A 14,942-nucleotide genomic window follows, 5' to 3' on the forward strand; every position below is an offset into this window, starting at 1 on the left:
GTTAACAGAACTGTGGAAAGAAGTGCTCGGCAGGCAGGGGCGAAGGACACTGTGTAGCAGTGTTTTAGTTAGCTAGCAAGCAACTTCCTTTTTTTTTTGGCAGTTTGTGCATTACCGCCACCTACTGTGCTGGAGTGTGGGCCAGAGACAGCGCTAGCAGTGGGTGCGGCATGTTGTGGGCACAGCATGTAGTAACCACTGTCTGCAGATAGACATTATTGATTTGACAGGTAAACTCATGGGTACACTTGCAATGGCTGCCTGGTATTGCGATGCAATGTTCTTTCAAATGTTAGCTGATGTGGCTCATACAATTGAATGTATTTTTGCAATGTCAGTTGAGTTTAATTTATAAATCGCAGCACATATTTCAGCTCATATTTTACTTCCTGCTTTGCTGCTATCGGTACACTTGAATGGGGATGTCCGTTGACTTGAATGGGGATGTCCGTTGTATTCATTCTATTTTTATGGCAGCAAATGCAGTCAGGAGAGGAGAACGTGTGTTTCTGGGTTTATTTTTTAATATTAATATAGCGAGGTCAAGATAATCCTATTTGAAAACACAACTAAATGTATCAGAGTAGATTTACAGACATGATAAACCAAAAAAGGAAGGCTCTATTGGCTCTGTTGAAATATGAACTATGCGTCTGACAGTCTCAATTGAACTATGCCTCTGACAGATTGACAGACTCCTAAATCAAAGTCATATTTGTTTACTCCTGGACTCATATGCACAGGCCCGCACGCGTGTGCGACTGCACACACACACACACACACACACACACACACACACACACACACACACACACACACACACACACACACACACACACACACACACACACACTACTTCAACAAACAAATTTGCATTTATCTCTCGCTCTCTCTGTCTGGCTGTCTTTTCCTGTTTTTCCTCTTCATGCAAGTACTGGCACACCCTCAAAGATGTGCACAGCAGTGCAGATTTTCTACAGCAATCTTGTCCATTAATTTGACTGCGAGGTTTGGTTTGGGTTCTTCCTGCCTGCTCTACAGATTTTTCCTTTCACCGTTGGGGGGAGTGTGTGTGTGTGTGTGTGTGTGTGTGTGTGTGTGTGTGTGTGTGTGTGTGTGTGTGTGTGTGTGTGTGTGTGTGTGTGTGTGTGTGTGTGTGTGTGTGTGTGTGTGTGTGTGTGTGTGTGTGTGTGTGTGTGTGTGTGTGTGGGAGCGAGCGGGTGCAAGCATGCATACATGCGTTGTGTTTGAGAGGGGGGAGATGAGTTGATTTGGGCTCTCGTGCATGTCCATCTCTGTTCCACTGCGCTCCCGCAACCCCCCAGCAGCTCTCTCGTCTCTCCTTCAACGTCTTCTCGTCTCAGCTCCTCTCATCTCTCGCCATCGGCTGTCCTCTCTAACCAATCGACAAATGCTAAAAACCCACCTGGTTCCACAGAGGGCCCTCCCACCAAACATGCACAGGTATGAAACCTTTCACAGGGACAAAGAATCCAAAATCATCTGGAAAGAGTTGAAAGCAGCACTCCTTTTGGTTGTGATGTGATTATGTGTGTGTGTTCAGCATGTGTGTGTGTTTACCTGGGATTTTCACTGTGAGGATATGATTGAATGTATATGGGCGGCAGGTAGCCTAACTGTTAAGAGCGTTGGGCCAGTAACGGAAAGGTCACTGGTTGGAATCCCTGAGCTGACGAGGTGACGCATCTGTGGATGTGCCCTTGAGCAAGGCACTTAACTCTAATTGCTCCTGTAGGTTGCTCTGGATAAGAGTGTCTGTAAAAATGTATATATGACACTGTTTTATGTATGTGTTGCCTTGTTCTCAAAGTTTTACTTATCAGATGCTGATTCACCTCATGAGATACATGTTTAATTACAGTTATTAGTTTTCTTATCTCCTCTCTTTCTTTGTCTTATATTTTCTACAAGAACTCCAATCTCTGACTTATCTTATGTACTCTTTTGGATTGTTCTGTAATTGGCTCTTTCAGTGATTTCCTCTGCTCTATTTAATTTGATTGGCTCTCTCAGGGCTTTCCTCTGCTCTATTTAATCTGATTGGCTGTCTCAGGGCTTTCCTCTGCTCTTAATCTGATTGGCTGTGCGAGCCCTCTCTGGTGCTCTAATTGGATTGTAATTGGCTGTGAAGGAGGTGTCATGACTGTGTTCTCTGTCTTTTCCACTGTGATTGAGAACAAGGCAAAAATTCACTCACATCAGAGAGAGTGTCTGCTTTCAACTCTGAATTAACATTTAAGCAGGCAAACACAATGGTGAAATAACATAAAATACCTAGAAATGTATTCGCATGCCTTCCCATCTCTGTTCTAGAGAGAAGCATACAGAGTTTGTCCTAGACTTAGGCTACCTGGGTCGTTCCACCAATTCGGTGTCTTTTGAGAAGTGTAACTTGATCAAAACAAACTTTTGATTTCACTTAATTTACTTGAATGCAAGCTTCACAAACATGTTTTATTTGTAAAACTTTTCTATCCTGTCTATCTATGGGTAACAGGGTTGACGTTTTATGCTTGACCCGCACAGTTTCCCACAACAAAACACCAGAAAATGGGCAAAAAGAGTAGAACCAGCTCACCTGCTTTTAAACTATGATTTGACTATTAGATGTTCAGTGTTTCTTTAAAATAATATATTTAAAAAGGAATAGTTTCACCATATTAAAACGAGAGTTCAGTTCACGTAACAGGGTTGGCCTTAAAATGAGGGACAGACGTAAAATAATCACTAATCACATTAAATAAATTATCATCTTTAGAAATTACTTTTTCAAAGCAACACAATAAGTAGGGTGATGGTGACTTATTTTAGGATGATGTGGGTTAAAATCTTAGAAGTGACACAGGGTTGACGGAGGGACATGTGAAAATGTTAAATTTTGGCACTTTAGCAAGCCTTTATTCTTATTAACAAAATCTGATTTATTGAATTCTCCATGTGGTCTATATTAAAGGGCACTTAATTTAATATATATAGCCTTTTAAAATTCAATATTGGTGCACAATTTCTACTTAAAATATTAAAAGGCACTATTTTCGTGGAACGACCTACCTAATAACATTGTGCATGAACTTGGCTAACCTCCAAGGATGCTGCGTACTTGTCATACTTAACATATTACCATGACACTGTGGCAAACAGGATCATGATAATGAAATAATGTAGACACTGTATTTTAGAATGTTCTGGGCTCTTACGGGAAACTCCTGGAAAGGGTCTACAGTTTAGTTTCTGTTCTGCTTTGTAGTTTCCTGTCTTCACTTGATTCTTCTCTTATTTTGTGTGTGTGTGTGTGTGTGTGTGTGTGTGTGTGTGTGTGTGTGTGTGTGTGTGTGTGTGTGTGTGTGTGTGTGTGTGTGTGTGTGTGTGTGTGTGTGTGTGTGTGTGTGTGTGTTGTGTGTGTGTGTGTGAGAGACATAGTTAGAAAGAGAGCCACACAGCAGACTGACTGACATGTTGTTTTCTCTACCCACAGAACCGCATGCATGAGTCTATGAAGCTGTTCGACAGCATTTGTAACAACAAATGGTTCACAGACACCTCCATCATTCTATTTCTCAACAAGAAGGACATATTCGAGCAGAAAATTAAGAAATCTCCCCTTAGTATCTGCTTCTCGGAGTACACAGGTAATTGATGAAGAGTGGAGGCTGCTGAGCTAGGAGAAAAGAGAGGGATGTAGTAGCAGCAGGAGGGACAACTAGAAGAAGGGCTAGTGTGGGAGGGAGGGATAATGTGTAGAAAGGCTTGAAGCTCAGAATAGTTACTCATCCCTTACCTGGCATGACTCCATGTTATCATCTTAGGGCTTATAGTGCAGAGCAGCCAAGGAGTATGTCTGGCATGCTGTACTCTCTGTGTAAACCAAGGCCTCCCTCCGCAGTTACACGATAATCCAGCCACTTAGAAAGACATTAGGTTTTACATTAGGTGTGAAATATTTGAAAAAACGATATCTTTTTTTATCCATTCTTCAGTTTTTCTTGTCCTCATATCCTTCTTTTGTTTTGTCTGCTTTTCTTCCACTTTTATTTTCCTCTTTCTATTTATCTTTTATTTTATTCAACCCACCTTCTTTCCACATCCTGCCTCTCTCTGGTCCTGGTCCATATTTTCTCCATTTCTTCTTTCTCTTGCCCTTTCAAACCTTTTTGCAGGCGCGGACACCTTCATAGAGGCAGTGGCCCACATTCAGTCTCAGTACGAGAGCAGGAACAAGTCCCTCCACAAGGAAGTGTATGCTCACGTCACCTGTGCCACCGACACCAACAACATCCAGTTTGTGTTTGACGCTGTCACCGACGTCATCATCGCCAACAACCTGCGTGGTTGTGGCCTGTATTAACCCAGAGGATAGACCCAATGTGTCCCTGGATTGACCCTTCTCCTCCACTTTTCCCTCACCCACATATCAAATTAATTCACCTTTTAGATTTGTTCAATATTAAGACATTTTAATTCCGTTGCATAAAGAGAGACAGCTGTTTTTTTTTGCCTCAAGCATTGAACACCATTAGTCGAAGTGAATACAGGAAAGAGAGATAATCCTTGACTGGAACAATTAGTTTAGTGTCTTAAAGAATATACATTTTGACAATCACTCACCTGCAAAACTGTTCAAGACAATCTTGACATCCATGGTGAATCACATTTCCGAAGAAAGAATGCAGATATTATAGACATGCATTTGATACATTTGTAGAAAAGTCATGTTAGCGGTAGGTTATTTCAGAAGATATGCTGTTTTACTAAAACACTAAGGCAGTTATTGCTGTTGTGTAACCGTGTGTAAGTGGCATTGGGTCACCACCAGAGATAAACTATCATCTACAGGTTACAAGGAAAACTGCTCATCTTTACCAACAAAGTATCTATTGTAATTTGGCATTTTGCTTATTGAGTAATAGTCATCTGATATGAAAGGAATTTGTGCCTGGACGGTTTTGTGAAACACTTTTAAAGTTGGAATCGGAGTTGATGAGTTGGGGATTTGTTTGCGGCTAATGGAAGATGGTACTGTATAAATAATGTGAATTTTTGGGTGGACTTTTTTTCTTCTGTTCTGCTTATACAGTATGTCATGTAGGTTCTGAGATGTTAGTCTTGGAAGGCTTTTTTTTGTTGTCACTACAAGTTTTGTGAGATTCAATGATTGGGTTTGAAATGTGTAAGGTTTGAAAGTACAACCAAATATTTAATTTACACTGCAGTGGCCTTACTGAAGGGTACATTTTTACTAAACAGTGTAATTGGTTAAGAAACGGAGACCATTTATAATGCAAATTGGTAGGAGTGACAATCAACGTAGTCACTGCCTGAAGTTGAGTTAGAGCTGATAGTTAGAGATGTAGAAATATTCAACTGTCATATTTAGTCTATAATTTCCTGTTGCAGTTTAGGTGCCTCAGCAGTCTCAATCAAGCACTTGGAGTTGTTTACCTTATGGTGATTGGCCTGGCTATGTCAGTAGCTATTTTATCTTACTGGTGCCAATGCCATATTTAATGGGAGAGTCAATAGGCTAAGGAGCAGGGAGTTTCTAATGTGTGTGTTAGAGCAGATAAGGTAGTATCTGTTTGTGGTATACTGTAAGAGAGAAGATTAGGTATCTGTGGATTAATTATCCAGGAAACAGCTGTTCCATTCCTCATTACACAGACCCTCAGGGAGGACACCAAATGTCACAACACCCTCCCCTGTTCTTCTGCCAAATAATGCCAAACCACTCTAAGAAGGGTCAAAACTTCTTGGTTTCTTGCCAAATAATATGCCGCTTCCTAAATCGGGGGGTGGTCTGATACCACCCTCCTCGTTTAGCTGTACAAAAACCTGTACTCGTTTCTTGTCATGGCTGTAGGAATCTCCATCTCTTAGAAAGTACTAATTTGTCTGCCTCACAGCATCACACCCATGTAGGTGCCGGGTGAGTGGGGGTAGGGAAGATGTTACCATGATGATCGTTCTCAGCACCACGCCTGCCTTAGCTGGTAGGTGCAGCCTCGTGTGTCAGGAGACTCTGATACTCTAGTCACTGCAGTGATTCTAGGGGCTCTGTAAAATATTTGTTGACTGTACTGCTGTACACTAAAATGTCATTGCAGTAAGATACTGTGTGTTGCTTCGGTAGATGCACAGGACACGGGAGGCAAAGGCTGTGCCAACCCTCAGGCCAGTTAGTTCTCCACAACAGGACATGAACTCTAAATTGTCATGAGCAGACAAGTTCTCATTCTGTGCCAAATCTGTTGAGACAGTGTTCATGTGCTACATTTGACATTTTATGAACAATAAGAAGCAATGGAGAATGACTGCCCCCTCTCATTGAAGCCACAGAAGTTCAAGGCCGACCGTGGTACTTTGTGGTGAATCTTCATGTAAAGAAACATATATTTTTTAAGACAATCTTGGTACCAATAATTGCTTCTAATACACCAGATGTATGTCCTTGAACGGATTATTTTACAATCGCACACAGAACAAGTTATAAGTATAATTTAGTTGCTATTTGCAGCCTGCAGTACCACGGTCAACCTTCTACTTAGTGAGAGGGGGCAACACTGAGCTATCCTGCAATGTCACTTCCTGGAGTAGCTCAAACTACGCATGTCATATCTCCATGAGATGCCATCTTAATTAATGGTGTCACATGATCAATGGCTTTGCCCATTCATATATACAGTCATTGAGTATGTTTACATGCACAGTAATAATTAGATATTAAACTGATTATGGCAGTAGGCAGATTTTGCAATAGTCATGTAAACACCTTATCTTAATCGGTGTCAGGTCAAAATCGAAGTAGGCATATGCTGATTAAAACACCTGGTTTTCTGAGCAATCTTTCGAATGATTAGGACATGTAAACATCTTAATCGGCGCTCCAGCTGTGTATTTGATCTGTGCATGTTCTAGCACCTGCCGAGCGAGCCTCCCTCTTCCGCGAATGAAGTGAGCAGAACAACTGAATGTATGCGCCTAAGAAGTAGTTTTCAAATGCAAACTTTTTATGACTGAAATCAGAATAAAATATGTTTCCCAAAAATGACATGGTCACTGTGGTAGAACGTTTATTTTGATTGGCGGTTTTCTACATTTATCAGAGTGCCATCAGGTAGCCTGATTTCAGATGTGTCCATGTAAACAGGATTATTAGGGAAATCGTTCTTCTTGCAAAGCATTTAAACATTTTAATCAAACTATTATATGAATCTGACTATCCACGCTAATGGAATTATTGTGTAGATGTAACCGTACTCATTGATGAGAAGCATGTCTGTGCTGCGCTGTCAGCAAGCTCTCAGATTCCCAGCTGGAGTTATAATCTCTTCTTTACCAGAGACTAAACTAAGACAGAAGCCATCAGATTCAGATTCTGGAGGGCATGTGTAAGTCCCAGAGCACCCACCCAGACAGTCTGTCTCTGCTCATCTTATAGCCTTGCCTTAAACCTGACTGATGGCAAATAAAGCCTATGTCCAGGGCAGAGAGAACACTGGGTAATAGAGTTTATGTCCACAGTAGTGAGACTGATGGATAATGAAGTCTTAGGGCCAAGGTAAAGAGACAGATTCGTAAGTGTGTCTGTCTGCTGGAGAGAAACAGATGGGAGGTACAATATGTTGCCCTGAGTAAACTGGATCTCAGGTCTAGTGGGTACCAAGAGAGAGAGAAAGAGAAATAGTAGTGAATATCATGTGCAATAGTGGAGTCCCCTGATGTAATAGAGATTAGCCTTGGTGAAGGCTGAGATGGTTCATGTACCGTAGGTACCTAGCTGTTGTACAGTTGATTGGGTGTCAGCCTCTCCGAGTCCCCAGTTTGTGAGTCCCAATCCTCACACACACACACACACACACACACAGAAGAGCTCCCTATCACAGCAGGCAAAACATACCAGTATTTCGACTGCAGCCATAAATAATAAAACAGTCGGCACAATAGAACTTTGAAAAGCAGAATTCTTAAATCCTCCTTCGACTTTCCCTGAATGCATTTCACCTTGTGTTACACAAAGACTGCCTCTGCATCAGCATGGGAGGAATACATTGGAAACTATTCTCTGGAGCTTACCAAAAACTCATGAAGAAATTCAATTTACACCACCCACAAGCAGCACTAGGATGCTGACAGTACAGTACGTCATGGTATGATTGAAGTACCTGTTTTCTAGTAGGTGTTGTTTGTGTCTCACTGCTGTAATTATTGTTTGCTCATTCGCTTCTTTCGTTGTTGTGATTATTTATTGAAGGGTGTGTTTATATGAAGGAAATAATAAAGCACCACATGAAACTATGTGTCTGACCCTCCCTTCCCCTCTCGCTCGCTCTCTCTCTCTGATCAAGTTTGTGTATGCACCGTGCAGGGAATGTTTTGCTCTTCCTGTCTCTATCTGTCTCTCCTTTCTTTCTTTCTTTCTTTCTATTCGATTCAAAGTGCTTTATTGGCTTGGGAAATATATGTTTACATTGCCAAAGCAAGTGAAATAGATAATTAACAGAAGTGAAATAAATAATTTAAAAAACTCTCTCGCTCTCTGTTTTCTCTTGTCTGATGGGAATGCTACTGAACTACTGTCCTTTGCACAGCACACTCATTCAGTAACACACACTTTACACTAATACACAATGCCTCATTCAGTAACACACACTTTACACTAACACACAATTCCTCATTCAGTAACTCACACTTTACACTAACACACAATGCCTCATTCAGTAACTCACACTTTACACTAACACACAATGCCTCATTCAGTAACTCACACTTTACACTAACACACAATGTCTCATTCAGTAACACACACTTTACACTAACACACAATGCCTCATTCAGTAACACACACTTTACACTAACACACAATTCCTCATTCAGTAACTCACACTTTACACTAACACACAATGCCTCATTCAGTAACTCACACTTTACACTAACACACACTGCCTCATTCAGTAACTCACACTTTACACTAACACACAATGCCTCATTCAGTAACACACACTTTACACTAACACACAATGCCTCATTCAGTAACACACACTTTACACTAACACACAATGCCTCATTCAGTAACTCACACTTTACACTAACACACAATGCCTCATTCAGTAACACACACTTTACACTAACACACAATGCCTCATTCAGTAACACACACTTTACACTAACACACAATGCCTCATTCAGTAACTCACACTTTACACCAACACACAATGCCTCATTCAGTAACACACACTTTACACTTTACACTAACACACAATGCCTCATTCAGTAACTCACACTTTACACTAACACACAATGCCTCATTCAGTAACACACACTTTACACTTTACACTAACACACAATGCCTCATTCAGTAACACACACTTTACACTAACACACAATGCCTCATTCAGTATTTAACTATTTCTCTCCATCCTCTGCCTTTATCTCTCTCTGTATGAATCTTGATAGTATGGCAGTGAATGGATAAGTGGTCTGGTCTCTTTCTCTCTCCTGCCCCCTGTCTGTCAGCAGGATCATTGTCAGACACACATCCACTGACCAAAGCAGCAGCTGCCAGCTGCCTCTCATTATGCCTCATTCTGATTCTAACTATTCCATGTTCTTTATCGCAGAGCTCAATTATTCTGATTGGTTCAACTCAGTCACATGATAGACCCATTCTTCTCCTACGTAGCAGTCCTGTCTGGGTGCTTTGCGATGCTCACTCTCTACTGTCGGCTTACTGTCCTCAAGTCATGAAGCTTGGTTCAACTATTCCTGCTTGGTTTTTATTGCTCTGAGGCTAACCTTTCCACGTTCTCTGTTTCTCCCTCCCTCCCTCTCTTCCTCATCCTTGCTCTCTCTTCCTCCTCCCTCTGCTTCTATCCTCCTTTTCTCTCCACTGCAGAATCGCATGCACGAGTCTCTTATGCTGTTCGATTCCATCTGTAACAACAAATTCTTCATTGACACTTCCATCATTCTCTTCCTCAACAAGAAAGATCTGTTTGCCGAAAAGATCAAGAAATCTGCCTTGAGTATCTGTTTCCCTGAGTATACAGGTAAGATGTTGTACCTTTGTAAATTGGCCAAAACATATTTGCTAGCTGAAAGCCTGCTCTTTAGTCTGCAAAATCCACTTAGGTCTTGACCATGTGATGTTGAAGTGAGTTGACATTGTGGTACATACAACTGAGGGGATTAGAAATACTGTATTTAGTATCTCTCCTCCCTCCCCTCTCTGACAAGGAGAGAATAAAATCACAGCCACGCTTGAGCAGTTATGGAGAAGGGATGACCAGTGAGAGCTGTCCCCATCTCTGTACACTTAGGCACAGACAGACAGTCAGACACCATACCATTTCCTTTCCCGGCTTTAGAGAGCTGCCCACAGGGACACATTCTGCCTTCCACATCTGACACAGACAGCCAAGCCATTGTGACTGTATCCTCATGTTAACTGAAGTCACATGGGTTACCACACCAGAATGTGATTGTAATAGAGCTAATCATTTATTTAGGATAATATAAAACGTATTCAATGGAATTAGTTTAGGCCCTAAAAGCTCTCTTCAATTCTAAGTTTTTCCTCTTTCCCTGTTGCCTTTCTCTCCGTCCTATCTTTCCTCCTCCCTCCCTCCCTCTTTTTTCCCTCTTTCACATTCTGCATTGCCTCCCTGCACAGGTCCTAACACCTATGATGATGCAGCTGCCTACATCCAAGCACAATTTGAGAGCAAGAACCGCTCGCCCAATAAGGAGATCTACTGTCACCTGACGTGTGCCACAGACACAGGGAACATCCAGGTGGTGTTTGACGCCGTCACTGACATCATCATCGCCAACAACCTGCGAGGCTGTGGTTTGTACTGAGCCCTGACCGCCCCTCGACTCTCCTCTGGAAATGATTCTAATTGAAAATGCAACTTGGTAAATAATAATAATGATTGTTTTAAAATAGGCATACGTATATATCAATATATATATATAATGTTTTTAGTTTGACTTCAAAGAGCTGCCAACAGAACTGATTTCTTATAGAAACCCAGCTTTTAAAGTTTTAGAACAAAGTTGAGAACTTGTTTAATGTTTGTTTTCTCCACTTCCCAACTGTGTCTTTTTGTTTTTAACAAAACAACCCTCACTTATTTTACATCATGTCTTTCTTTTTGTCATTTTTGTATGTTTGTTTATCATATGTATATTTATTACATGAATATCAGTCCATTGGCTGACCTGTACACGTTTGCCTGAGTACGTTACTGTAGTAATGATGTAATGACGCTAAAAAACATTTCTTGCTCTAACAATGGCTATGACAGGTATGATAGTCATGAGTACCACAGTCAAGATCAGTTGAAACAAGCTGATGTGTTTGTGTGTTTCTGTCCTCTTTACTTTCTTATGTACCAGACTTGGTTTTCATGGTAATCCTAGAAGTTCTCTTCAGCTATTTGATCGTTGAGATCAACAGAAGCACCCAGGATTGATGCGTCCTATAAGATTGTTATTTTTTTCCCTTTTTTTTATCCAATCCCTTCCTGTCACTCCGGTGGGCCTTTGCCATTGGCTTTGTGGATTTTGGAGCAGTGAGTCACAGCACGTGACCCCAAGCCTCTAAACCAATCAGATATCTGAAAGCTGCCAACCCCCTGAAAATGACAGGTTTGGAGATGGTCCTAGGAACACTTTGTTATTGTAATGAATACCTATTAACACTATCATGTAAGGAACTTCTACTTTTTTTATTATCATTGATTCATTTATTTATTTATCGTCTGTCCCACACTCACCACACATCTTGTACTCACCACACACCTTGTACTCACCACACACCTTGTACTCACCACACACCTTGTACTTTATTCTTCTACTTTATCATCCTTATTTTTTTTCTAGCGCCCCAATGGTTTTGTTTTGGGCAGTCCACTTGCTTGGTAATGGTGTCCCGTCACTCCTCCTGACACAGATAGCATGACCGACCCTTCAGCCTTTGTATAAAGAGACAGTTAAACGCTTCACATAGAAAATGTTGAGATTTTTTATTTTTTATCCAACACAAAAGTCAAAGAAAATTGAAAAACTGAAGAAGAAAAAAATCTAAAGACAACAGCATCATAAAGAGACAACCATCTTATGGACTGGGAAGGGCCGAGGGAGGGCGTTAGGGAGGCGAACCAACAGCCGTGCTGACCAGTGATGTGGAGATTTGAGGTCAAGGGTCATTGGGCTGTGTGTCTTGGTAGAAATCTGTAGATCCTTGGGATCTTTACAATGTAGAATTATTCAAGAAAAAATCTACAAAAAGTATGATTATGACAATAAAAACAATAATGAAAAGGACAATGATAATAATTACAATATCAATGATAATGATGATTCTGTATTATTATTAAAGTATATTTCTTGTGCTTTGTAGCTACAGAACATTTCTTTATCTCCCCCTTTAAAAAAAAACTGTTTGCAAGGGTTCCCGTGATCCATTCTTGAGCTGTTCTTACTGACTTACCCATGTTTATGAACTGTACTGATTATTTTTGCCTGATCTCCATGCAGTACAGTGTATTTACTTAGCCTGAATTATATATATATATATATATATATATATATATATATATATATATATATATATATATATATATTTGATTTTTATTTTGGAAGAACCACTTTGGAGAACATCCTGCCACGTTGCTTGGCGGGATGTCCACACGGCTGTACAGATTCAAGCTCTTTCTTTTACTTTTGGGGAATTGTACTCAAACACTTTCCAGGTCTTCATAGAAAAGCACAGCTCTCACTTCACACAAAGATTTGGAAAGATGTATCTTTCCTACCTATCTGCCTTCTTGATTTACATTTTTTTTAAGAATATTGTGTATTATTACACATACCAGTTTGGCATTATTTTTCCTTTGTTCCTTTTTTATTATCCATTATTTTTATCCCAGGGAATGCTATTCTGTGCTGCTTTTTTCTCCCTCCTTTTTAGTGAATGGTTGTTCTTTCATGTGGGATGTTCGTGCTGGAATACCAATCGAATGTAGTGTTTACATTAAAACCCACAGTTTTCATGACTACAATTTGGGGCCTTCTGATTCTTATTGTCACTCATAAGTACCACCTTTTCTCACAAACCTGATACCTTCTGGCTACTGACACACTGCTAATAAGATATACAAAACCTTGTCAAACTGAACAAGGGAGGAAAGTAGGAATGTAGGAAACTAACTAACTACCAATCATTCCACAATGTTAAACTAGGTTGGATCTGAATTTTACGTTAGAATGAGTGTGTGATGGCGGCCCATGTTCAGTGCAGTATATTTGTAGGCTGAGTAGGCTGAGGAGGGAGGGTAAAAGGGGATGAAATTATCACTTCCCCGCCATCCATTCCCCTGCTTCCTGCCCCCTGCAGGGAGGATGTCCTGCTGCTAGCTGAAGTCTCTGCTGGGATGGGAGTAGAGCGAGCAAGTTCAGCCTAGGGGGCAGCAACACCTCATTCATAGGCTACACACACTATGCGTTACACTGACTCCCTCACACACACACACACACACACACACACACACACACACACACACACACACACACACACACACACGAGAGCACACACACACACACACCATCCATGAAACTAAAACACATAGACTATCCATGAGCCCAGAGTTCCCTGGTCATACATGGTAACCTAAAACACATCAACGTTATAGTATCAATTCTGACATTTTTCATGGATGGGCAAAAGAACAAACAGCACGGCAAATCTGAGAAATTAAGTATTTAGTGGAATAAGCCAGAGAGATGCCATAAATGGGGCTCAGCTTCTGATTGGGCAGACTGCTGAGGCTGCAAGTTCAGTAGGTTCAGCCATGGCACAGAGAGAGATGGAGAGAGAGCAAATGATGGTGGCTGAGAAGAGGGAGATGGTAGATAGGAAGTGAGCGGGGATGGAGATTGACAGGGTGATTGATTGAGTGATAGATTAAATAGAGTTGCAGTTGAGTGTCTTACTCTGTTGATTAGAGACTTGAGCTTAGACAGTGCAGAGTTAAAGATCATTAATAGTTTTACCAGAAGGCCATTCATTTTAAACGCTTGACTTCACAAAAATCATCCTGGAACAGTAGATCAGCAATCTCAGGCTGCTAAACTGTGTTAGATGATGGTTTGATGATGGTGATGCCAGATAAAGGTGATGCAGTTGATGCCAGATGATGGTAATACAGTTAGCTTGCTGGAGCTGATGTTATCCTCTGCCTCTGTAGCCTGTGATGCCAGGTGATGGGGTTGGCTTGCTGGCCCGGATGTCGTCCTCAGCTCAGTCTCTCTGTAGCCTGGACTTCAAACTCCTCCACAACTAACGTGTAGCACCCACTTGGGCGATGCCTCTGCTGCTGCTACAGCGCAAAAAAGCAAACCACACATAAGTCCAGAGCAGTAGTCATCCTCACTATGAGCTCTCTGCCATTTTCATAATGCAGTTAGGTCTAATTGATCAAGAAGTGTGAAGGATGGTTTTGTTCTCTTTTTAACAAAAATATATGCCTTATAGAAATAGGACATGTTAATCACAAAACATAGCGTGACTGCAGAAAAGCTGTTGTTAATCTAGGGTGTCGACTGTGCAAACCAGAAGGTTGAGACAAGATGGAAAAATGCTGAATAACAAGAAAACAGGAACTGAGGAATCTGTAGCCACCGACAACTCAGCTCAAACTTCACAACAAACACTTCCGGATATCTGGATCCTGTGTGCTGTGAGGCTGGGACCAGCCTGGGCACCACCGATAGGCTAGCAAGTTTAAACCACGCTAAGCCTCTACTGTGACAGGCCAACTCTAAAGTTGGAACTACATCTGTCACAGTATAAAAGAAGATGTCTGTACTATTTCAGTCAGTTCTCTGCTTTACCCTGCGTGGTGATACAGTGAACCCGTATA

General features: G+C 41.1%; 1 protein-coding gene across 2 annotated transcripts in view; it reads left to right on the forward strand.

The window, feature by feature from the left end:
* LOC129867107 (guanine nucleotide-binding protein G(o) subunit alpha-like) overlaps positions 1–13,082 on the forward strand; it is a 210,212-nt gene extending 197,130 nt beyond the window's left edge. Inside the window, exons 7-8 of one of the 2 annotated variants that reach the window (XM_055940284.1) lie at positions 3,497–3,650; positions 4,179–9,904. In XM_055940284.1, the coding sequence (XP_055796259.1) occupies positions 3,497–3,650; positions 4,179–4,366 (342 nt within the window). In that variant the 3' untranslated portion in view covers positions 4,367–9,904. The other variant, XM_055940283.1, reaches the window with a different exon arrangement.
* Positions 13,083–14,942: the final 1,860 nt, after the last annotated feature.

The sequence above is a fragment of the Salvelinus fontinalis genome, chromosome 12 (genome assembly GCF_029448725.1).
Source record: "Salvelinus fontinalis isolate EN_2023a chromosome 12, ASM2944872v1, whole genome shotgun sequence".
Lineage (NCBI taxonomy): Eukaryota > Metazoa > Chordata > Actinopteri > Salmoniformes > Salmonidae > Salvelinus > Salvelinus fontinalis.